The sequence below is a fragment of the Vigna unguiculata genome, chromosome 10 (assembly GCF_037176805.1).
Source record: "Vigna unguiculata cultivar grain cowpea cultivar isolate G323 ecotype 2 chromosome 10, ASM3717680v1, whole genome shotgun sequence".
Classification (NCBI taxonomy): domain Eukaryota; kingdom Viridiplantae; phylum Streptophyta; class Magnoliopsida; order Fabales; family Fabaceae; genus Vigna; species Vigna unguiculata.
Genome location: NC_140801.1, coordinates 52,188,206 through 52,214,415, shown reverse-complemented (window position 1 = coordinate 52,214,415; position 26,210 = coordinate 52,188,206). Strand labels below are relative to the sequence as shown.

Below are 26,210 nucleotides of genomic sequence, written 5' to 3'. Positions count from 1 at the left end.
CTTTGCTCACTTTGATCTAAGAAATGAGAGAAAATCAATTTATAAATATAAAAAAATTGAGGTGAACATTAGCCTTTAGTTTTAGACTATGCCACCTAATACACTAGGCAAATTGTTCTATATGTAAGAAATCAAACATGGAACCTAAACAATGGTTCCTCAGATCCGCACAAAAATTTCTCTGGGATTTATTTTCAGCATTGCTGATTCTGTGTAACTTGAAAATTTGAAGTAGGCATGCCTGTGATCCAGAAAATGTAGTGACACTAGGGTGAATCACATGCAATTTCATTTTGCATGGAACTTGCTGTTTACAGATTCATAACTGGGCACACTGAGGACTGCCACAAAAGAAAGAAATGGTGTCAGTCAAAATTTTGGTGTTATCAATCAGTCAAGAGTTTCTTAAAATATGAAAATCATATTACCATCCCCATATGATGCCATGGTCAAAGGTGAGGAAATAATCTTCTGAGAAATTTTGGTGATATCGTTCAACGTGATTTCATCTACAGCCTTCAGGAACTGTTCCAAAGGCTTCCTGAAAAGGTTATGAATACAATTTACAAAGAATTACACTTCCATTCAAGAATTATAACTTTTGAAATAGAGTATATTCTTAGTACAGATTTCTCCACCATTTTATGAATGTCAAATTCGAAATCAACAATTTAAATATTAAACAATAACTCCCAAGAACATGGCAAAGTTTCCCAGGTAGACTAGTGGCAGTATTCAAGTAGCCTATCTTTACTAGTTATCTTAACAATCAAAAGAAGATGGAAGCAACAGCATGTAGATGAAAAGGAAAATCTCAAGGTCTTGAGATTGATTCTTTACCTTTCTCCATAAGTCAAAATCTGCCTTCCAATATCCTCCGATGCAATCATCTACAAAAAGGATTATTTTTTAGCATGTCAGATCCATAGAAATCTAACCAACCCCATGTTTCGTTTAGAATATAACACAAAAAAGAACACAGGGCAGAAGCATGCTATCATGCTGTATCCACAACAGTTTCAGAGGCTTTCCCCGCCTTAGACTGGACTGTCATCCCTCCAAAATACAGTATTTCTAGCTGAAAGAAGGGAATGTAGTGGTTTGGGCCAAAGGTGCAATTGAAAGTGGAAAATATGGGAGATGGAGAATTTGGTTGAAGGTAAATAAGGATAATTGTGAGGTGTACAAATTGGGGAAGAGAATTGAGGTAAACTTAGTTGAGATTGCTTCATGCAGTTCCTGGGTATGTTTCTCTCTTTTAATCTTGATATTCAATGTGTTCTCCGAAGGATCTTTCTCCGTTTTAAGGATCAAAGCTTACCTTTTTGTTGGATAATAACATTTGATATCCTCAGTTCATATCATTATGCTAGACAGGACTAAAAGAATTTGGAAAAAACTGATGTCCCTTGAAGGATGCACAAACAATGGAGTCTAAATGAAAGAGAAACTACCAAAGTATTTGGAACATCACAATTATGTAAAGCAGAAAGACAAGATCATACTCTAGATTCCAGGTTCATTAGAACTGCAGACTTTGTGGATTTTTTGGCTCGGTCAAGCTGCACCTGTGTAACTGTCATTGCAAGAAGTTCCAGTTTAATTTTGCACAAATGAAAATTCTTACTAAAATACTTCAGAAACAAGAGAGAAGCAAAACCTTGTCCAGGGGAAGCAATTGCTATTAGTTCTTTGGCTGCTATATCCACAGCCTTTGGCGCAAAATCAGGGCTCTACATCCACAAATTTGAATGTGTCAAATTAACATATTAAGCAGAAACAATTAATTATGATTATTTTGAAGAAATAATTGCTTAATTTTTACAGTTTCCTCCAAGATTTTGAAAAACAAGCAATTATTCCATTTTAAAATAATGCCGTCACAAACATGCTCTAAAAGTGATTTTTTTTTTCTGATAATTATTTTGAAGAGGAAAGGAGCTGTAAACCCAAGAAATTCCCCTAACTGGATAAAGGAAATATATACAATACAGCACCCCACCCTATTGAAAAGAAAACCCTGTGCTAAAGAGCAGTTAGTTAAAATAGTTCTATTTGGGCAGTTCAAGAAGTAAGGAATTAGATTAAATTGGAGGATAATGTAGAAACGGTGGAACTCAGATTTTGTTGTCATTTGGGGATTGAGTATTGGTTGGCTCAGTTGTAAAAGGGAAAGAAACACTCTGAAGGCGAACACTTGGAAGTAGAATTCTTCTCTTAGGCCTTCTTGTAATTAAATTAACACCATGTGTAAAGGAACGTCAGAAACAATTGTGATTTTTTGCTTACAGTGCTTGCATAAATGCCAAACAATCCTGTATTATTGAAGATGCTGTTGAATGCAGAAAAAGATTGAATCTGTTGATATTCATTCAGCACACGAAGATCTGGACGTATTTGTACATGCAAAACAAGTTAAAATATTAGAATTGAGAATGTATGAAAATAAAATGACAGAAGTGAAGTTTCGCATTAGACAGATAAGTGTTACTCGTCCAATGGAGAAGTTAATTAAATATAATGCCAAGGTTAAAGCATATATCTGACCAAACTAAACAGTGAACAAGACATTGGTAAAACTTACATAGCCTTGAGTGCATCCCTTTTCCAGGGCCCCCTGCTGAAAAAGACCCACCGCCTCCCATAAGCATCTGCGCAAAAAAGTGCTCACTTATTGTGTTCTTCCTTTTGGTACAACAAAAACAAAGATGAAAAAACGAATACCTGTAAAACAGTCAAAACTATAGCATCTTTCTCTTTGTGCCATCCACCTGGAACTTCAAAAGCAAGAGCAACATGTGTACCCTGCCCTTGAAACATATCTTAGCCGGTAAATAACAATGTTTGAAGGGGATTAAGAAAATGTAAATAGTGTTATATAAATACTTGTACGCACCCCTGATTCACCATGACGGCGAAAATCACCTCCAACATAGACAGATTTAGGTTCATCGGGACGGGGGACATTTGGTAGATCAGAGAGAAGTGGCTCAGCAATAGATACAAGTTCTTCATGCTCAACCCCAGCTGCTGCAAGTACCATTCTAGGTGCAGTGTAATTCTCCTGATTTTATACATTCCGCAATAGTTAGATTCTCAAATAGATAAAGAAAGGTGGAAAAGCAGAAAAAGAAAATGGAAAAAAGTTATAAATGTCTCAAATTAATACTGGAGGGTTCATGTAGGATCAGAAAGGATAACATATCTTACAGCAACAAATTCCTCCAAACTGGGGCCGTCCAATCTGTTCAATGCTGCTTCAGGAGCCAGGAGAGGATAAGCCAATGCACCAGAATAACCAGCAGAGTGAATTGCTTCCAAAAGCAAGCCCTGGGGATTGTTGGACAGTTCTCCAAGCTCTGCTTTCACCTTCCGAAGCTGTTTCATTTGGTAGACAGTTCCACAAGTTCAGAAGGAATCACATATCAGCCATCAAAATAAAAAACCATATTTGCAAAATAAGATGGAAAACTTCCATTTAGATTCCTTAGTCAGTTAGGATCCAATTGCAATGCATGAGGCTTACAAAATATATATAACTTCATATTCAGTATGATTTAGTATAATTGGAGCTAAGAAAGGTAGAACATATTGCCTACCTTTCATACACCTATGTTAGACGTGATTAAAGTATAGCTACACATATAGGAAAGGTGTTTTATTTTCGTTTTTTTTTTTTAAACAAAAAAGACAGGGCACTTAATATTCTCTAAAAGAAAAATGCATGTAATTGTTCATCCATCCTACTATGGATTATAAAACAGAGAAAAGCCTGTTCATTAGCTGAAGAACATGACTGAGCTTGCTGACTTAACAATTACATGATCAGTAATGGAGAAAAGATAAGCATACAAAAATAAATACCTCTTCATTGACCTCCCAGTCCAAGAATGCAGGGTTCCTTACACAGTCAACCAATAGTTCCACCATTTGTGGAACATAGGTTTTCAAGGCGTCAAATGTATATCCCATTTGCTCCCGTGAGGCAGAGGCTCCTATGTTACCACCAATTGCTTCTACTTCCCTTACAATACGAAAGTGACTACGGTTTGTTGTGCTTTTGAAAGCCATTCGCTCCAGCAAGTGTGAAGCTCCACTTGAGAATGGTGTCTCATAGATGGAACCACAGTCAAGATATAACCCGATTGAAGCAGCAGGGTTCTAATGAACATGCGAAATGAAAAACAAAATCAATATGCAAACCAAATACCTCAAGAACACCATTACCTTAAAGTAACTTTGGCACTGAAATACTAAGATGGCAACAAATTAGACACATGCCCATAAAGCTAAACCTTAATATCATATAGTAACATTGTTATTCATCAAGATGCCAAAAAACAATAAACATGCACATACGGTTAAATCTAAGAGGAACATTGTCATTGCACATGCCAAGACTCAAAATAACTTGAGACATAACACTGTCATTAAATGTATCATGACGTCAAATAACTAGAAACACGTACATAGAGTAACATTGTCATTTAACATAACAAGACACCCAGAAAAACTAGACACATGGACACACAGTCAATTTACAGTAGCAGTGTCATTAATCATATCAATATATCAAGAAAACTAGAAAGATGCACATACAGGCGAGGTCTCTGATGCTATTTTAAGTCCATTGGAAAGAGTTGTGATCTTGGTCTTGCTTTGTTCAACAGAATCTGGGAGTGGATCTGGGAGAACAACACCACCGAGGGGTATATCCAGAGAAGGAAGAGAACTAGAACGCTCCCCAGTAAGCCAGCTAAACAAACCACCCTGGGTAGTCCTTGCAACTACAGCGGCTGATGTGGAAGACCTAGTGGATCCCAACTTGCATCCATGGCCCTAATCACATGGTTTCATTACACAAAAATCACACAAACAGCACCAGCATTCACCAAAAGAACATAAATTACCCCATGACACCAATGCCCCCGAAATTTTTCACGGGAATAAAAAAAACAGCAGATTACAACATGAAAAACAACCTAGGAATTAGCAAAACCCGGTTGGATGAAAAACAATCCTGCCCACCAAACTCATTTCCCAGAAAATCAACAAAATGACATTTTTTGCCCATCAAAATCAAATTTTGTTACCAGGGTAAGATCCAAAATATCTGGTGGAGGGATTTGAGTCCTAAAAAATGATTTGGGTGCAAAAAAAAATAAAAATGAATGATTATGGTGTTAGTAATGACCTTGAGATGGCTTCTGAATGAAGAAGCTGCTGCTCTGTACATGGCGAGGAGAGAAGAGGAAGAGAATGAATCCCAAAATCAAAATGGATGTGCTTTGTGTTCCTTTCACACCGCCAATAAGCAAGCCCTATGAAGCTGGGAGACGCACCAAAGAGAATCACTTCAATTTGGAAACAGTCAATTATTTTTATTTTAATCAAAATTAAAATAACTATCAAGACGAAAAAGGACCGAGCTGAAGTTACTTGGGCTTTTAGAATCCGACCCAGTAAAGTTGGGCCTCACAAGGCCCGAACATAAGGTGATCCATGGATAAACATAAGGTGATTCTTACATCTGAATAAACAATTTATAACCCTAAAAAATGCTTTAACACTTTAACTTTTAATAAAAAATAATGTAACGAAGAATTTTCTTGATATTTGAGATTTTTAATATAAAATATTCATTCAAACTATGTCATCAACACATATAAACAATCAAACTTAGATCATGATCGCCTTTAATTTGTTATACCCTCAAGATAAAAATAAGATAAATAATTTTTCATATAACTAGCCTATTTCAAATTATATACAAGCTTTATCAGTAAGTTTGAAGAACGGAAGATAAATTAAGTATAAGCATCAAATTGGTGGTATAAAGGGTTATGAAGTTGTTAGTTATTTGAAATTTGATAACACTAGCAATAGCAAATAAATGAGAATGAGAAGGTTATTGTCTTCGACCAATCAACCAAACTTCATCGATCCTAAAGACATTACTGCACAACGTCAAGCATCAAATTATAAAGCATTGTCACGGTTTATACATTGTGTCAAAATATCGGATGTATAATTATCGGATGTATTTTTGGATGTCAAGAATAAAATTGATTGGTCTGATTTAATGCCGTGATTTTTAAGTATGAAAGTAACCGATAATAAATATCACTTAAAAATGCTTTAAGTGATAATTATCGGATGTCAAGAATAAAATCTACCACGAGTAATAAGTGGATACATATGTATGAAAGTAATCGATAATAAATAATTTACCACTTCTTAAATAATGATTGGGTGAGAATATTATAGTATTTATATTCATGTATTCGTTACTTGTAAAAAATTTATTTTTATTAAGTTAAATTTAATTTATATTTTATTATATTAAATTTAATCAAAATCAAAATCAAAATTTAATTTATATTATATTATATTTTTTATTTTTTATAATTTTAATTAGATTGTTTTTTCAAAATTTATATATATATATATATATATATATATATATATATATATATATATATATATATATATATATTAAATATCCATAAGTATTTTTGAATACTCATCAATTTTAAAAATTTGTGAATATCTTTTAAATGAATATCCAATGGATAAGATGTTGAATTTTTTGTTGTAAGTCAAGTAGCATGAGTACTATTTGTATCTACCCATTTTCATTCACAGATAATTATACAAAATTGAAAGACTATCTTGAATTTTTGTAAGACATAAATTTAACATGATTAATGGACAATTGTAGGTTGATACACAAAAGTTCATTTTACATGATTTTTGTAATAAAAGAATGAAGAATAATGTGTCAAATGAATATAGAAACATGTAAAAGTTTTTTTTTCTTAATTAATAATAATTGTTGATTTAAAAAAAGTGAGAAGTAATACAAGGTGATATATTTATTGCTTTAGGGAGTTAAATATAAGAATTTAATATAGTTTGTTTTTGATTTTATTTTAATTTAATATAATTTGTTTTCATTTTATTTTAATTTAATAAAACTAAACTACATCAATCTATTTGAATTAACTTTTGTAATTCTATAGGTTAAAATTATTAAACATTATTTATGAAAGACTTGTAAACATTTTTTTTTACTATATAAACTTAAAGTGTCGAACAAATAGGCATACAACAGTTATCTTATGATTATGATTATATTCATACCTTCAATGTTATTTCATATTTATAAATAAATCACATAATTTTATAAATAAAAATTATAATATGAATTATATTTTGATAAAATAAATATATAAATATATTATATAAAAATAAAATCAAAACATGAAATAAATTTTTAAAAAATATTCATGCATGTTTAATATTATGAATATGTAATAAACTTCTAATTTAGTACATTCTTTAAATTAATTAAATAAAAATGTTAAAATAATGTAACATTTAATAAGAGTTGTGATTATATATATATATATATATATATATATATATAAATTTAGTTTCAGAGATAAGTACCAATTCAATTTATAACTTTTATATAAAAAATAATATTAAATTTCACATTAAAACTTTTTTAATTTATATATTTTTTAAATAATAATTAAAATTTTATAAATTAAAATTAATATAATAAATATATTATATTTCTAAAAAGCAGTTGGTCCAAGTCCTAAGACTACATCAAGAAAACAACATTGAGAATCAACCCATCAATTCCTATTGCATAAAAAGAGGAAGAATTTAACATTATAAATTTAACATTATAACATTACATGGGTAAATAAATTTTGATATTTTGTTTTATTTATTTTTTCTTCTAATTCTTTTATGATTATGATTATAATAATAATTTTAATGTTATTTCATATTTATAAATAAATCACATAATCTGACAAAAAAATGATAATATGAATTTTTTATAAAAATAAATATATTGTAAAAAAACAAAATCAAAACATAAAATAAATTTTTAAAAATAGTCATTTTAATTCTTAATTTATATCGCTATACTCCAATACAATAGACAACTTGCTAATTTAAAGAAAAAAGTAAATCTGAAAATCCAAAAAGATTATCTTTAGCTTTTGTTTTGGATCAATTTTAGATGATATAAAATTGAAATAGCCGTAATAATTCAATATATTTGTTACCCATGTTTGGCCTAGAGGGTAAAAATAAAAAAGTCTTACCACCGATCACCTCATGTTTATCTTAATATTATTGATTAACCTTTGATCAGAGTAAAATACATCAATAATTACACCATTTTATCGCTTGAATAAAGTAAATAGGTGTTTCAAAATTCAAGGTACGAAAAATTAATGAATAAATAAAAACAAATAGATAAGTGGAATAACATGTGCATATCTAATGGTACCAACATCATGCGAATTAAAAGATTTATATAAATTCACAACCTACATCATCACTACCTCCTTTTCATCATTATATTGGGAAATACAGTGTTAATAACCTCTTTCAGATTTCTGCAACCAACGACTTTCATCTTTTCTAAACCTTCAGTTCCTAAAGCTTTTTCAGCCACCTTGGGCACTATGCACATTCTGAAACCCAATTTGGCAACGGTATATACCCTTTTATCCATTCTATGAACCTGTACACGTAAATAACATAATGAAGAACAGTTTAGAATTCATCATACAAACAATAACTTCACTGGAATGTCATTATTTTGAAATGTTGAGATGACACAGAGGACAACAGGTATGAGATCTAATCTCAAAGAAACAGCTTTAATCTTATGCAAATTTTTAATCATTGAATTCAAGATTGTATTCAAACAGCTTCAAGATTGTAATCATTGAGCTCAATATTGTATTCACTATTCAGAAAAATCACAAAGAAAGTCTCACCATGCGAAGCTCACCACCGAGGCCAATTTCACCGATAAATGCAATGTCATTTGGAATTGGAATTTCCAAGCAACTGGAAAAAGGGAAAAGAAACAGACATAATAAATTCAACTAATTCAGATTAAATCTATAACAGTACATTAGAACATAAACCCTATGGGAGATAACATGCATAAGTGCAACATATGTTTAACTCTATAAATTGGATGCAAAATTCACTGGTCAATAACATCCTCCTAATCCTCTAATGACAAATGAAACACAAACCTGCTGCAAATTGCTGCTGCTATAGCAAGATCTCCAGCAGTCTCAGCCAGTGTCAATCCACTAACAACATTCAAAAACACAGCCTGTTGTATGAAGACAAGGATATAGAATACAGTCAATACTAATATCAAAATGAAAATATATCTGCAGGTTATATTATGAGCACCAAACAGGCAACGGACTATGTTGCTGGTTTCATAGTTCAGTGACGTGGTGAATGACTGTTTTAAATGATATGTTAACTTGCAAAAGTTTTGCTAGAAAACATCATATGACCTTGCAAAAAACAGATAAAGAATCCAGATGTGAATATCTTTTGGTTTTGTCAATCTTAACTCATTAAAAGTCTAAATTCTCAAAAGCAAAGATGCAGAGAACACTAGTATATCTTTCACCCCACCGACAAACACAAACTAGGTTCTTGAATGAAATTATTCAATTCTTGCAACCCAAATAATATAAACCAAGTTAATATCAAAGATACATGCTAGTTGGCATTGCCATTCCCATATTTGGTATTAGCTTTGCTAAGTTTATTCAATTAGGATTTAATTCTGTTGAACTTAGAATATTGACATTCATAAATCAGCTCACATGTTCTCGGAGACGAAGACCAGCTTGCTTTATAAGAACCTGCAGTTTAAGGGGATGTTAGACGTTCAAAAACTGTTTTAATCCTCTTCAAAAAAACAATTTTGTTATTCACCTTCCATAAAGATTAGAGAAAATACTAAAAATAAGCATATAATACAGAAGTAGTAATAAAAATACCAACAAAACAAGAGGCACTAACTCACGGATATGATCATATCAGCTCTATTTAATTGGATACCATTAACTTGCCTTGAACCTGTTGAACTAGAAAGACAAAGTGCCTGCAAAATAAACTAGAACTAACTAAACAATTCTTTGAAGGATGTCAGAGTAGAAAAAAAAGTCAAAGGATTCTGATATTATATTAGAGTTCTTGGTAGTTTTCTTCATTGACATGAAGAAAAAAATGAACACCACAAACTGAAAGCCGCGACAAGTAAATCAGAAAATTTCAGTAAGAATTCGTCTGGATTGACATTGTAAGCATTCATAACTTGTATTTCTTTTAATAGCTACAAAATCATATTGTTATTAGCTCGTATGTTCAACCCAATATAATTTCCAACTGACAGTACTGAAGTGGAAAGTATAGAATGGTAATTTCACCACAACACCATGTATTTATATTTGAACCAAAATTCTGAGAATGAAAATAGTGCTTTGCCGGCACAGATTGAAGAGTGCTCTGTAAGCATCATTTCTTAGGACGGCTTCAATTTGTAAGATAACACAAATGATGACAAGGGTGGTCGTCACGATGTTTCTAAAACCAGAACTGCCATGGTAGGAAATTCATACAGTGCTTGACAATTTAAAATATTTAATATCATGAAAGAAAAAAAAAAGAAAATACCTGAATTTCAATAAGAAATGTCCGGGACCCATCCATGATTACAGCAACAGCTAGTCCAGCTAAAACTTCTGAATCCAGATGTTGCTCACTGAGAAACATTTCACTAGCATTTGAAATAGCCTGAAGTCCTGAATGTGACATCTCAAAAACTCCAAGCTGACCAAATACATCAAAGACAAAACAGATCAAACATATATTTTTTTCCAGATAAAATAATTATAGAGTAAAAATAAGCCTCAGATAAATAACTACAACAAACTTGACATACTAATAGACAAGGAAGCAACTTTCTATGTTGCTATAATGAGAAATGAGGAAAGCACACGTAAAAGCCTTCAAAGTGCAGCTTTTAATCCTTTACATGGAAGATATTACATGTCACCAAAAATCAGTTCGCAATAGCACCAACTTACTGCCAAAAGTGCATTTGGCCACAAAACTACTCTCCTTTGCATAAAAATAAGAGTATTAAAAAAATTTAACAATCAAAACTGGGTTTTGAATTTTTGTCTTTCAGCCAAGCATCTGTGACGAGTTTATTATCGCATAGTCAACATGAACAAGGGTGGACTAAGATAATTTTTCATGACCTTTTTCCGTTCATTACAACATTAAATAGTAATACAAAATGAGTCATTGACGAGAATAGGCAGATAGTTGCAAAGGTGCAAAATTAAGCACAGCTCAAAGGTGAAAACAGATACAGATCCAGAAGAAGATTCTAATGCCTGCCAGTACACACTATTCAAAATATTATCTATTCCATTCAGTTAGTTCACTGAAAGTATTTCTAAAAATAAATAAATAAATCAATGACTAGCATAATTATAGTGGCACACCTCATCTGTGGATCCAAATCGGTTTTTCACAGCTCGAAGCATACGATGGGAAGAGTATTTCTCACCCTGAGTAGTAAAACAAACAAACAATGAGCACAGGAAACATATGGTGATTTAGAAAGGCCAACAATAAGTATCATGAACAACATATGCTAGGTGTTACACAAATACATACAAAACTTCCAGATTTTAATTTAGAAACATAGCAAAACCAATTTTGAAAAGGGAATATGAAGTATTGTGTCATGAAATCAAAAACAGATTGAGAATGTAATTATAATACTGTAGACAGCAATATTTTCTTAGATAATTGTCTTGATAACTAAGAATAGAGCACTTTTTGTAGTGTAATATTATTACCGTTCCCTTCATATCATACTTTTATTTACTATTTATTGAAACTTTTCAATTTTTCATTCATACATACTATAACACCAATATTGGTACTTGCACATGTTACAAGAGCACAACTGAAAAATAAGGTAATCTGTGAAAGTAGATGGATATCAAACAATATAACTAGTAATAAAATTTGTGATACACCAGGTCCATCGGACGTCACCACAAGCATTCTCTTCTAAAATTTGGTAAGAGTGTCCCTCCTCTTGTTAAAACTCAATTTTGTACAGTGGAACGCCATAATGCACAAAAAGATATAATAATGACAAAAAATCAGTAATGAGACACATGAAGGCTTTGCAGATTTAAGATGCCTCAAGCAATAACAAGTATAAAAGGAAAATGAACAACAAGAAACATGCCAAGTAGTAGAAAGTTTAATGATAAGCACAGATAAGCTATACTGACTGTTCAAAGAAAGAAAGTTGTAACAAGATACCAACTTCCATATACAGAACAACATCAACAATATGCTCCAAAACTCGAGGTCCTGCAATGTCTCCAGATTTTGTCACATGTCCAATCTGAAATATAAAACAAAAAGGTAAGAGACACTAGAAAAAAAGAAATAAATCCGTGGACATGTGAATCAACAATTCAAAGCCCTTTAACAGAAATGCCACAGGTGATCCATTATTACATAATACACAAGTACTCAGCCGTTTTAGGTTCACTAAGAGAATATTAAAGAAATTCTAAATTTACCAAAAGATAACACTGAGAAGAAAAAAGGGCATATCAGGAAGATTGCCATCCTATAACAAGTGTATATCATCAAAATATTACAGTATGTACATGAATAGATAAATGATTCACCACTTAAGTACAAGCACTAAATTAATCTAAAACGTATTGTTCAAAAAATTGATTGACATGTATGCTCACCAGAAGAACTGGGATGTTTGTCTTCTTTGCAAATCGGAGTAAAGCTGAAGTGCATTCTTTCACCTGTCTCACACCTATTAAATGTCACGTACAATGGAACAAAGCATTTCACTTCACAGTCAAGAAGGTATAGCAGATGGATTTTTACATTTTTGTTACAGAAAAATTAAACCTATCTTACCCGTGACTTTAAATACAAGTGAAGCAGTGTGATAAAGTAGAATAAATTAAATCATTAAATAATTTAAAGCAATGGAAAATTACGACACCAAGACTGTCCGCTTCTTATAATAAAAAATAATGATTTTCCCACCTGCATAATCCCTCCAGGACTTCCCATTATTCCTTTTAAATAAACAGTTTGTATTGAATCAACAATTAGAGCCCCAGGGGAGAGATGCTGAACTTTCTTCAATATGTCCTGAAGAAAAAATACAATAGTGTTGACTTCTTTACAATACTCCTGACAATTAATTATCAAGAATAACGTTTTAAGCAAAACATACTTTTTTATAGCAATAAGTAACATTATAAATCACCAAAATTCATGTAAAAAAGTAAGCACAAGAAAATACTAGGCACCTCAACATCATTACTTGAGTATAAATAAATATCTGATTGAATCCTAAGACGATCTGCTCTGTTACCAATTTGCTCAACACTCTGTAACATAAAATGCCAAAATTAACATAAATGCAAACTACATAAAAAAGTACAACAAATAACAGCTGTAAATCAAAGGTGACACTAGACTACCCATCTTTGGCATAATAGAATGGAAACAAAAAGGCTGATAAAATGAGGCTTACCACTAATTTTCTACAGCTTAGCATCAAATTTATTACTTTCCAATCATATAAATGCACTAATAAAAATGTATAAGATTTTTAAAAGCTCTGAGAGCTTTTAACTTCAGCAATTTGGAACATCAAAGTTTCAAAATTTAAAACTAGTAAAATACTTGGTCAAAGCACCTCTTCACCAGAGACATATACAACTGGAGATGCTCCATCATCATGGTGCCGTTCTGCAATAATTGAAGCTATCTTCCGATCCAGATGTTAAAATTAAAACAAATGTTAGCCCAAATCGGCCAAGTCCATAAAAGAATACAAAAAGAAGTTAACCATCTAAAATTGTAAAATCCAGTTTTACTATCCCAGTGGCCAGTATAATTCGTACCTGCAGCAAAAGAGTACTCTTCCCAACACCAGGATCACCACCAACTAAAGTCAATGAGCCTTCAACAACCAGATTTATAGACAAAGTTAGCCATTCAATGCAATTGGTTGTGAAGCTTCAGGTGTAGTTGGATTAATAAAAATAGAGATCATATTGTATAGCTAGAAGAAGCATTCAGATGAGAATTTAAATATTAGGATCATAGGAAGCCCGTGAAAAAAAAGAGACCAGAATGAGAATCCATAAATAATATACCAATAACCACTATCCATCCTCGTAGAAAAATCACCAGATGTTGCAACTTTTTAAACAAGTCTAGTCCCATCAAATAAACTATTCATTTCAAACATGATGAAGACAAAATGTTTGTAAAAAAAGGATGAACCAGTGCACAAGGCTCGCAATACAAAAAAACTGTGCAAAACTAACAATAAACTAATAAGAGATGTAATTGATCTCTACAATTAGAATAGAAAAAAAGCTACATTTTATGGAAATAAATCAAAGTAGAATGTTAATACAGTTCTCAGCAAACAATATCTAACTAAAACCAGAACAAAAAAAATCCCAATCAAGAGACCATGGTGTTAAACACCCTTGCTACAGATGCATCTAACAATTTTTCAGCTGAAAAAATCTTTATACATGCAGAAAAAAAGGAAGGAAAAAGCAAAAAAATTCTCAATGTCAATAGTTGATGGCATAGCATATAGTTAAGAAATGAACCAGACCTGGTACTAGACCACCACCAAGCACTCTGGAAATTTCATCTCCAAATGGACCAGACCTGAAATTAAAGCAAGCTACAAATTATAACCCTTGAAAAAGACACCAGATTAATGTCAGTACTAACTACCGAGTGCTTCAGATGATTACCAGATGATATTCTTCTATTTTAAATGCTTATGAATGAAGGAGACAATTTTCATTAAAAAGGTATCGTGATTCAGAGCTTTCTTGTTACAGTTTGATTTTGTGAAAAATAACCTTGAGTATCTTTTACATAAAAATCTATAACTACATTTCTTGTTTAATTAATTTTTTGTTAAAATATCAGAACCGAAGACAGAACACCAACTTTTAGATTAATATAAGAAATAACCTTGAGTATCTTTTACATAAAAATCTATAACTACATTTTACAATAAAAGAAAATAAAAGCACGCTTTATATAATTGTAACCATAGGAATTTGAGTTTGAATCTAATTGAAGTACTTAACCTCAAATGTTAGTTCAGGGGGTAAGGGTCACTGCTCAGTTATGTATACCACTTTTCCATAATGTCTTTCTTGATTATTGGGTAGGTTTGGCATGAGAAACTACCACAATCTCACACACACATAAAGAAAAATTGTTAAGGGCAAGCCCCAAAAAAATGGATTGAAATGAATAAAAGATGTTCATCTTTAGAGATGTTTGATAAAACCATTCTATCTTTCGCCTAAATCAAATAGCTTAAGCTTTTAAGCTAGTTAGTTAGTTCCAAAATGATATAAGCCCCCACTTTTCTAAATAAACAGTTGAATTCAAGCTCAGGGTAGGGGGGCTTGTACATTGTTTACAAGTCAAGCCCAACGGGCTCTTGGATGAGTGTTTTAGAGATGCAATAAAACCCTTCAGACACACATCTCCATCTGTTTAAACTTTAGAGAGAGCTAGTGCTTCACAATTGGAAGTGGCAAATCATGCAAATTGGAGATTCATAGAGAGAGAGAACTAGGGAGCGATAAACTCTTCACCTACCCTAAATCCATAATACAGAATGGCAATGGACTTTCCTTTCCTACTCTTCAAGTTTTAGTCGCAAAGAACAAAAGTTCAGTTGAGCCTAACATGACTTAAACAGTGTAAGATCAAAAGTATAATGATATATAAAGTATGAGCCCCTGCATCAGTGCAACAATCACTCTATTGACACCTCTCATTTCTCTCTACCTTTCTATTTTTACCGATACGTATACATCTGTCTCTCTTCTACGTCTTACTGTATCTAGGTGTATACAAACACAACACAAAGTGTCAATTATGAATCATTTTTGGACTCAAACTGGAATAGAATGCACTAAAATGTTTCCAACTTACAAAGGCCTCAAACAAGACCTTTGATGTTCACTTACCATTACTAGACAAATATATAGAGATAGGGAAACTTACAAAGGAATTCTCCAATGGTGATGATCAAGTCCCCGGTTTACCTCTGCCAATCTCAAGGGACGTAACTCTCCTTCCTGTTGCGGTAGCCACGATCCCACGCCATCCTCTAATACTGAAAACCCACTAATCATACTACCAGCATCACTGCTGAATTTGGCCTCTTTCATAGTTCCTGATACATTGCATGAACGGCACACGCCCCACCATTGTCCTGCACTGTACCCACAATTGCTGCAAACCCATTCAACTTTCTCCTTCGACTTCTTCTTCTTCCCAATAACAACCCCCCCACCACCATCACTACCACCCACCACTCTCCCTCTTTGCTTTCCCTTTCGAAATTCTTCATCAAACTTAGCATTGGTTGAATTGGGGTCCTGCGGGGTGTCATTGCCAAAGCTTGCACTTACTTTTGGATCCGCCCTGCGGAGTAGGAATGGAGGGAAACTACAAATGGAGTGGGAAAACATTTAGGAATATAATTAGGGTTAGGGTTTGTGTCAATCAATTTCCAGCGATCAAAGATTCAATGTCATCAATTATCTATTTAATCTTGAATAATATAAGTAAAGGAAGAAACATAGACAAAAAAAAAGGTTAAATAAGAAAAAACTTATACATAATTTTGATGTTGTATTTTGTTTAACTCAAACTTTCGTCTCTTGTTTTAAAACAAAAAACATTTACTTAAATTATTTTGGATAGTTGTAATTATGATTTAATAATCAATTTTATTTATATTTATTCCCCTTTTGTTAATGATGTTTATTTCTTTTTTACTAATTAAATCACTTTTCTTGATACATTATATTAAATTTAAAATAGAAAATTTGTGTTTTTATATATCGAAATTATATCATAAAGACTCTACAATTTTTTTTTTCACTCTCCTATCTTCAGCTTAGATATCGTCTCGGTCCGGAAAAAAGATCTCATGTGTGTAATTTTATATGATATCGGATTATACATAGTACAAAATTAAATATCCATAATTAAGTATTACATTATACATTGAAAATAAAAATATTTTTAGTTTGAAATAGAATTATAAAAAATCATGAATTAAACAAAATAAAAACACCAAAATTGTATAGAAAAGTAGTCATAAATTCTTCGACAAAAAAAAAAAGGTGAGGATTAATAGAGAAACGAGGCAGAAAAAAAAAACCCAAGTGTTATGTTTTCACGTGATTTTGGAAGTACTTACCAAATTTCGAAATTCCATAAGCAATGAAAAAATTGAAAATAAATATAAATAAGTGATAACTTGGTATAAATAGCCCTAACTTTATAGTACCATGAGTGGAAATAGACATTTAACCCAAAATTTAATTACTTCAAAATTCATATAGGATTCTCTTGGTTAATTTAAATGATTAAAATCATTTAAAATTTATAATAACAAGATTTATTATTTATTTGGTCTATATAATTATTATTATATTATTTATTAATATGTCTAATTTCACAATATATTTCTCTAAGTCAATGCAATCTCACATTCCAAGTAATAAATATGACAATTTTCTAAAATTAAATATATTATTTTCTTAACAAAAGAAACATAGAAAGGTTGAGAAAAAGAGTTTTGGAGTCGACTACTCAACTTTGTGTTTTCACGTGATTTTGTAAGTGCATACCTAATTTCAAATACACTCATAGTTAGATTTCATTGGACTTCCATAAGCAAAAAAAAATTGAAAATTAATCTAGATAACTTATTAAAATCAAAATTTATTGAATTTATTTCAATAAATTTTTTTTCTCAGAATTCCGTTCAACTTGCACTTTTTGATATTTTTGTTTATCCAGTCACACCAAAATTGATTATTGGTTACGAAGAGTCTACGAAGAAAAATGTTGAAAGAAAACATTTAAAAACAAATATTTTAATGTTTATATATTTTAAATTTTATGCATGTATATCATATATTTGACTCACTTATCATAGACGAATATTAGGGGTTATATATAATTTATATCATAGAGATAACAAATGAATTTATTTTACTATATTATTCAAATTCCTCTCGATTTTGACAAAAAAATATTTGTATTATTGAGTACAAATATGATAGGTAATACCTAATTAATTATGTCGTGGTATTATTGATTTCAGGTAATACCTAATATTATGTCTCTTCGTTGTTGTTACTTGTCTTTATACTTATTTTGATTATGAATTATTAAAATATATTTAAATTATTAGGTAACGTAAAAAATTATATTAATTTTTATTTAATTTTTAGTTTCATATTTTATTTTTCTCATCACATGTTTGAGTATTATTATTTTTTATAATTATTTTACATTTATCTAATCGTTATTGATATTTATGTAATTAATTATTTTAACATTCAATACCTAGATAATACTATTTTTCTGTGTAATTTTTATTTTTGTAAAACAATAATTTAATTAATAATTAGAACAAACAAAGATACATGTGACACAAATATACTCAATTTTTTAAATAGATTGAGACAAAAATTTAAGAAAGATAAACTTTTTCTTCAGGACTAAAGAAGGTCAATCTCACACCCATCCTATTCCCTCAAAATTTACTAATAAAACATAAAATAATATTTATTTCTTATTTGTAAAAGCATTGACACCAATATGTCTTTATATTTCATCTAAACTTCTTTCTTGAAGGAAAAAAAAATTGTTATATGTAATCAAATTGTTTAACATTATAGAAATATTAAAGAAAATACATTGAAACATTATACAAATATGGTCAAGATATTAAAATCGTTTGGAAGGAGTTTAATGGATTAAGAAAATACTAATAATTGTTAAAAAAAAAAGAAATGCAAATGGCTTCAAAACTAGGAGTTTGCATATGGTATAGATCATTAAATCCTCGTATTAGAAAAATAAACAACCCAAATATATATTGATAAAAAAAAAAGTTATGCAAATAAAAATATAAAATCGATCTAAACCAAATCACAAAATTTGATTTCATTTGGTTCATACTTTCTTTCGATTCAAATTGAATCGTATATAATTTGTATGTTTAATTTAGATATATTAAAAAAGAAAAGGACTAGTCATAGTGATTTTTCTCTATCCTCGTCATAATTTTGTTTCCAAAAAATAAACTTATTATATACAACACAAAATAATATTGAATATACATTTAAAAATTATTTAAAATATTTCATTAATTAAGATAAAACAAATTTATATTATATAAAAATGGATTTTTTTATGAAATTAAATATATTACTTTCTTAATAAAAAAATAAAGGAGTCTAAATTTTTTATTGATTTCTTTTAGTAATATCTTTTCTGCTGAATATTAAAAATATACTGTATTAATATTTTAAATATTTTTTAATATATTTTAAAACAAAAGAAAAAAAAATCTAACAAAAAATTCAAATTCAAATAAAAGAAAGGTTGAGAAAAAGAGTTTTGAAGGGAAACCGCTTAAGAATATTGGAAAGGGCACATATCCTTAATTATGGGCATCTATTTGCTATATTTGGTCTCACAGCTCTATAATTAAATAACGTAGAGGATAAATATGAAGAATATTTATCCCATGTATCGTTGGTTGTTACATAAATGCGTCACAATTTTCTTCTTTTTTTCGCTTTCTCTCTCACCCATTTTATCTCTTCAATAATTTTGCTGACAATTATTTGAAGTTCATTCTGGTTCTCCCTCTCAAATGATCCTCTCCCCATGTCGCATTCACCCTTTACGTAAGACAAAAATCCATGGCCAGTATTTGTTGCTAAAGACACATTCGTTCTTTTTTCTAAGGTTGCGTTTAGACACAGTTGTTCCTCTGTCCACGAGAGCGACACGCAGATACGCTATTCAAACTGTTACCAAAACAAAACCTCATAGAAACGCCACGCTTCTGCTGGATCTCTTTTAATCGAGTCACGAGGAGTTCCAGCATGATCATGCACAAATAAATGTAAAGTTCATCGGGTATTGCTTATTTTCATGTTTCCCATGATTCATCAAGTTTTTATTGGTAGTGGATCATGAATATCGTTTTTTTTTTTGAAGTATTGTTCTTCTTCCTTTACTATTTCTCTTGTTTAGAACGTCCTAGGTCTTGTATGTTTTGATTTGACGTGGTGCATGTGACTTTAATGGTTACTATATCAGAGAAATTATCAGACAGTTGAATTATTTCTGGCTAGTCAAATTTTCTGTCGCATGTATTTAAGATTTTTAATTTACGAACAAAAATTAACAATATTCTACATTAGCTAATAATTTTTCTTTTTCTTATCCATGGTGGTTGTGTATGTAGGCATAAACCAGAAATGGCTCTGTGTTTTTTTTTTCTCTTGGGCGTGACATGGGATAGAAGATGATCTAATTTGTGATCTCTCTCATGATGACGGAAAGAATAATTAGGTTTTTTGGTTTCATAACGAAAGAGGAAAAGGGTATGAAGCCTTTTCTTCTGAAATGTGGTTTGGCTTTGGCTCTTACCTTTGCTGGAATTCTCTACTCTCAAATCGGAGTCAAGAGAATCAAACCTTCCCCTACTTCCCCCAAGGGGCACCCTTCAGGTTTGTTTATCAACATATTGAAAAAATTTCTGTCCTTTTTTTAGTTCATGAATAGTTTTTCATATGTATAATGTGTTTTCAGGTCATGGAAGCGAAGATAATTTTGTAAGAGGTAAAAGGGCGTCTTCTTCTAGTTCTCGCAACAATCTTGCAGAGGAAAATGTTTTGGATGCTGTAAGTGACATGAAAAAGACTATCTTTCTGTTGTTGTTTCAGCTTTCTCATTTTAATTGTTGATGAGTTTTGCGTACATTTTCTTTCATTTTCTGGTCTAGAATTGTTAGATAACAGATACTATTGTCATGTTCATCTTGTAGTGTTGTTGAAAATTGGAAAAAAAAATTGCTAATTTAGTTCAACTGATTGTTATATATTACTTGTGTCAGGAAGAAACATGCAGTAGCAAGGTGATTGGTAAAAATTCCCCATCAGGTCTCTCTCCGAGGACTAAAAAAAGTGGAGAGAAAGATGAGTTCATCGGTTCTGAATTTAATGATCCTATCAAGGATCCAGAATTTGAAGTCATCGTTGAAGGTAAGAAAGAGGTAGAAACACCAAGGTCAAAAGTAGGATCTCCTATGGCATATGCAAATGTTGACAAAGATGATTATGAGAAAGAGATCAGGAACCTCAGGAGCATGATCAGAATGCTTCAAGAGAGGGAAAGAAACCTTCAGTTTCAACTGCTTGAGTACTGTGGAATTAAAGAGCAACAAGCAGCAGTGATGGAGCTCCAAAATAGATTGAAGATAAGTAATATGGAGGCTAAGATGTTCAATCTCAAGGTTGTGACCTTGCAGTCCGAAAATCATAGATTAGAGGTACAAGTGGCTGATCATGCAAAACTTTTGTCTGAGTTAGAGACTGCAAAAACCAAAGTTAAGTTTTTGAAGAAGAAAATTAAGTACGAAGCTGAACAGAACAGGGAGCATATCATGAATCTTAAGCAAAAAGTTGCCAAGTTGCAGGATCATGAATTTAAAGTTGCTGCTAACGAACAAGAGATTCAGATTAAGCTGAAAAGGCTTAAGGATCTTGAGTGTGAGATAGAACAGTTGAGAAAATCTAATTTGAGACTGCAGATGGAAAATTCTGACTTATCTCGAAGATTGGATTCTACTCAGCTCCTTGCAAATGCTGTTCTAGAAGATCCTGAGGTAGTAATATTACTTACAAGTTACAATTTGATCCCCTTCTCAGCCCTTTGTTTTACAAACTGTTTTCTCAAACAATTCCACACTACTTAAACTAAATTTTCATCGAAAGTCTATCAAGTTTTGAAATTGTTTACAAAACTAGCTTTTCACAACCAAAAACTGAAACAGCTGGAAGATGTTTTCTCATCTTTTTTTGTTCTGATCTTGTCCAATCTCTCCTCAATTCACACCCTTGTTTATTAGCAATATGAAAACTAAAATCAGTTTTTGAAAAATAGAAATAAACACACCCTCAGTGACTGCTTTTTTAACTTGATCAATGCTTTTGGATGCAGGCACAAGCTCTGAAGGAAGAAGGTGAACGTCTCAGACAAGATAATGAAGGGTTGACAAAAGAACTTGAGCAATTACATGCAGATAGATGTTCAGATCTTGAAGAGTTAGTTTATTTGCGGTGGATAAATGCTTGCTTGAGACATGAACTACGAAGTTATCAGCCACCATCTGGTAAAACAGCAGCAAGGGACTTGAGTAAAAGCTTGAGTCCAACCTCTGAGAAGAAAGCCAAGCAACTTATACTTGAATATGCAAACAATGAAGGGCGAGGGAGCGTTTCTGATATGGACTCTGACCAATGGTCCTCTTCACAGGCTTCTTGTTTCACAGACTCTGGAGAGCATGAGGATTATTCTCTTAATGATACTTCATCTGAGGTCAAAGCTAACAATCCAAGCAAATCAAAGATTTTTGGCAAGCTTATGAAGCTGATACGAGGCAAAGATAGCCAGCAGAACCAACGTGGTCGAGTTATATCTAAAGAAAAATCAATTTCCCAAGTAGATAGCAGTTCACATTTCAGCTTGAGTATGTCAACCGGAAATGAGTGTCTTAGGAGCGAGTATACCACTCCCTCTGGCACTTCTAGAACTTCCTTTGATTATAACCAAGCCACGAGTATGAAGGATGATAGTGGCAGAAATTCAGATAGCCATACCCCAGGAAGCTCCAAGAATTTCAGTCCAATGAGAAGAAGTTCAGCAGATTCCAAAAACCGCCTTGATTCTTTCTCAGAATCCTCTGCCATGGAGAAAACTAATTTGGTCAAATATGCTGAAGCTTTGAAAAATTCAAGTGAAGCTCCCAAACATAAATCACACAGAAGATCAGCAGCATATAGTTCGTTTTAACTTATTAGCTACATATGCAAGGATTGTACATTACCAAGAATATCACAGATTAGCAGGGTTTACTTAGTAATCAATCCTGATGTACAATATTAGACGTTAGGAGCTGTTCAAATAACCGTGTAATAATTAAGGAGGGAGGCACTTAAAATCATAGGCAAGAATTCATGCATAGTAATTCTGAGTATGGTAAAATTTTAACTTCTAGCGATTCATTATGATCCATATTTCTAGCCATAACTTGCTTCTTTGCAATTGGGAATTTCTAGATTAAGTACATTGCAAAATACTGATGAAAATTTTTGAACCGTCAGGTTTAGTATTAAGCTCCCTTCATCCTACTTCAAGAATTTTGCTCATTTAGCTTTTTCACCACTGTGCTACATGGACTTGTTCAAAAAGTTGTCTGTTGAATATTCAATCTGGTGAGGCAGATTGTGAGGTGGAAATAAACTTAGTTTTTTTCCTCTTAACAATTACATGTTATTTTTATTGTATATATTCGAATGAGTTATATAAACTTCATCCAACCATTCAGGATACTATTCGGATGAATCGTATACTTGCTGTATCAGAACTTTCCTTCCTTATACTACAATTGTCTTAAAATTCTTCATGATTGGATTTTCCTTATGTTCGTCCAAGTTTAACTACCAAAACAATGCATTTATGAGTAATAAGTAAATATTTCTCTGTTATTATGAAATGTTTTACAACAAGTTTATCTGAAATTTCTCTAGATCTGAAACACATAGAGCAATTCTTTTTTCATACAAAGCAAAAACATCAAACTTTAGATCACTTTCACGCTGTGTAGTAATACACAATACTATCTCCACACTAATAATCACGACTCTTTATGTGACAAGACTTATGCCTTGGAGAATTAATGCATCAGCAAGAACTTGGTTAGCTGCCTCTGAAGGATGGACACTATCCCAGAACACATACTGGGTGGCATTAGAACAAGTTCCAGGTGATTTTTGATTACACAACAAGGATGTTGTCTCCACAGTCCCGGTTCCACAGCAACCTCTGTTTGCCTCCACAAAACCTGCAAAGCATGGTGCCATAGGTTAGACAGAACAACATCATTTTACTGAAATGTTGAATAGTGAATACTGAATACCAAATTTTGAAGGGGATTGAACAAGGTCATTGAGGGGCTTGTAAATGTCAAAAACAGCAATCTTGAGACCCGGAAGTTGCTTTTGAAGATTTGCTGCAGCTGAATTGATCTTCTTGTTAAATGCTTGGGCATCAGAGTTGATTCTTGAGACACAACCATTCTCATGGAAACCAAATAAAGTCCTTGCAGCAGGTAGGCACCCCAGTGGTGGGAGTGAAGTCACTCCAAGTCTTCTTGCTCCCAATCTATACAAGTCCTGTGTCCAAAACAAAGTTAGTTTTTCAAAATTGGACTAATTCTTGAGTTTAATGTAGACTGGTCTGAATCTGCATCAAACATTAGGTATATTGTTCAAAAGATTGGAACCAATTGAACACACACACACATATGTTCTAACAGCAGCAAAGTTAACCAAAACTGTTCGACATAATACCTTAACAAAACTGTTGAATGAACCAACCAAGTAGGAGCCATACTGGTCAGGTGTGTATACTTTGTTGATCCAAGGATTGACGTAATAGTTTTGCACAAAGTCGCTGCTACCAGCACTGAGCACGTACAATGCATCTTTGATAATTGAGGCTGCTTTTTGACTTCCAGCTACCTTGGCCAGCTTGCCTTGGTATTCCTTGAAATAACTCAACTGTTGGGACAATGGAATTGCATGCTGCCAAGAGGAATAAAAGAAACTGTTAGAATCAGAATTCTTGTAAAACCATACATGAAGTTATTATATATTCACTCCAAACTTACATTCAAAATAGCAGCATTTTCATCATAACCAGATGCAGCAGAAGCAAAGTTTGCTCCATTAAGAAGGTTTTTCCCTGATGCCTGTGGGCTAAGATATGCAGGAGCATAGGTCTTAAAACCCAACGTCTCAGCTGCAAAAAGGAAACATTCCAACAATAATGAAACTTTAATGCATGAGTATGAGCAGTGCTACATATATATCTAATCTAATCTATAATCTAAGTAGGTGCAAGTGCAAGTGCAAGTGCTAGTTTTTGCCATACCAGTGATATCAGTAGCTAATTTGCCATTGCAAAACCTCCCAGTTGGTTGGTGATTAACAAAGTCCCTCCCATAGGGAGGGTAATTAGCCTTATAAATTGTGGGAAGATAGTCATTATTCCCTACATCAACAGCAGAATCACCAAATGTTAGTATGGCAGGCACAAGAGTGGTGGTGTCTTGTGCATACACACAAGTGAGGAAGGAAAAAGCAAAGAGTTGAAGAAGTGCTGCAATGTTCATCATGATGGTTTTGGGTGCAGTGAGTGCAGCAGAGAATGGAGAACTTATATGACAACCGAAAATGACACCTATTGAAGGAGGAGGATGGGAGTTAGGCACGGCTATTAAATGTGAACGCGTGAAGTGGTTCATTATACCCTTTCTCTTATTCTCTCTCTCCATTGATGATACTAATATCGTTACTTGTCTCTTCTGGTTAATTCAATGCATGGAGAAGCTGCTTAGTGATCACTCTCTCTGCGATATTTTTTACCTGAACAAATCAATCACTCTCAAGTCCCTAATACAATGACTTTTAGCTTCTTTCATTAACTATGGTGGAGCTAAGTGGTTGAGATTTTGTGGGAGGGATTAGGGAAGAGCATGTGCGTGAGTTATTTCGGTTGTTGTACAGAAAAAAGGTAGAGTCTACGTACTACATTCAACTTGGCATGCATTCTGCACTACTTTTTATATTTTCTGTATTTTTTTGGCACAAAATTGACTACGGATGTTAATACATGATAATGAACTTGCAGGGATGACAGGTTACCTTCGAACACGGCTACAACTCACTGTAAACATGCATATATATATATATATATATATATATATATATATATATATATATATATATATATATATATATATATATATATATATAATATTTTCACTTTTTTCGTTCTTTTTTCATAATGAAGATATTTTGACAAAATTGTTTTTGATAAAATTTACTTTGTGATACATATTAAACATTTTTATTATTTTCTCAACTCACATCGAACATTTTTTTTATCTATTAAGATGTTGTTGTGACGTGTTTTTGATCGAAATTTTATCGATAAAATTTTGTTAAAAATAATTTTTCTCTATTTTTTGTTAACCAAAGTGAGAATATTGTTAGAAGTCTCACGTCGATTAAAGATAAGGTTAATTCATAATATATAAGTGGATGTAAATATTACCTTACAAG

The 26,210-nt window shown here is 32.1% G+C and overlaps 4 protein-coding genes across 7 annotated transcripts; 1 reads left to right on the top strand and 3 right to left on the bottom strand.

Annotated features, from left to right (window-relative positions):
- Positions 1-24: 24 nt before the first annotated feature.
- LOC114167223 (mitochondrial-processing peptidase subunit alpha-like) lies at positions 25-5,377 on the bottom strand. The gene is made up of 13 exons (XM_028052241.2): positions 5,195-5,377; positions 4,600-4,839; positions 3,865-4,161; positions 3,211-3,378; positions 2,897-3,064; positions 2,725-2,805; positions 2,585-2,651; positions 2,290-2,387; positions 1,661-1,733; positions 1,506-1,576; positions 841-890; positions 429-541; positions 25-341 (listed from the first exon to the last, which is right to left on the bottom strand). The coding sequence occupies exons 1-13, from the start codon at positions 5,234-5,236 to the stop codon at positions 289-291; spliced, it is 1,521 nt and encodes a 506-aa protein (XP_027908042.1). The 5' UTR covers positions 5,237-5,377; the 3' UTR covers positions 25-288.
- Positions 5,378-8,246: 2,869 nt separating this feature from the next.
- LOC114165075 (uncharacterized) lies at positions 8,247-16,535 on the bottom strand. Of its 3 annotated transcripts, none has more exons than XR_003599685.2 (15): positions 15,985-16,535; positions 14,561-14,616; positions 13,830-13,888; positions 13,622-13,693; positions 13,230-13,310; positions 12,961-13,068; positions 12,648-12,710; positions 12,206-12,286; positions 11,364-11,429; positions 10,525-10,680; positions 9,871-9,952; positions 9,672-9,710; positions 9,078-9,160; positions 8,811-8,883; positions 8,247-8,551 (listed from the first exon to the last, which is right to left on the bottom strand). XR_003599685.2 is itself a non-coding variant. In XM_085668324.1 (15 exons), the coding sequence occupies exons 1-15, from the start codon at positions 16,452-16,454 to the stop codon at positions 8,366-8,368; spliced, it is 1,653 nt and encodes a 550-aa protein (XP_085524450.1). In that variant the 5' UTR covers positions 16,455-16,533; the 3' UTR covers positions 8,247-8,365. The 3 variants fall into 3 exon arrangements, 2 of the variants coding, with proteins under 2 accessions (XP_085524450.1, XP_027905529.1); XM_085668324.1 differs by having other exon boundaries at positions 9,875-9,952; positions 13,244-13,310; positions 13,622-13,689; positions 15,985-16,533; XM_028049728.2 differs by having other exon boundaries at positions 9,875-9,952; positions 15,985-16,531.
- Positions 16,536-19,582: 3,047 nt separating this feature from the next.
- On the top strand, positions 19,583-23,112 carry LOC114167331 (uncharacterized). 2 transcript variants are annotated; one of them, XM_028052391.2, is made up of 5 exons: positions 19,583-19,921; positions 20,267-20,531; positions 20,614-20,705; positions 20,918-21,688; positions 22,024-23,112. In XM_028052391.2, the coding sequence occupies exons 2-5, from the start codon at positions 20,351-20,353 to the stop codon at positions 22,873-22,875; spliced, it is 1,896 nt and encodes a 631-aa protein (XP_027908192.1). In that variant the 5' UTR covers positions 19,583-19,921; positions 20,267-20,350; the 3' UTR covers positions 22,876-23,112. The 2 variants fall into 2 exon arrangements, with proteins under 2 accessions (XP_027908192.1, XP_027908191.1); XM_028052390.2 differs by having other exon boundaries at positions 19,583-19,935.
- Positions 23,113-23,538: 426 nt separating this feature from the next.
- On the bottom strand, positions 23,539-25,435 carry LOC114167332 (GDSL esterase/lipase APG-like). Its single transcript, XM_028052392.1, has 5 exons — positions 25,018-25,435; positions 24,755-24,885; positions 24,435-24,668; positions 24,002-24,257; positions 23,539-23,926 (listed from the first exon to the last, which is right to left on the bottom strand). The coding sequence occupies exons 1-5, from the start codon at positions 25,418-25,420 to the stop codon at positions 23,730-23,732; spliced, it is 1,221 nt and encodes a 406-aa protein (XP_027908193.1). The 5' UTR covers positions 25,421-25,435; the 3' UTR covers positions 23,539-23,729.
- Between the last annotated feature and the right edge of the window lie 775 nt (positions 25,436-26,210).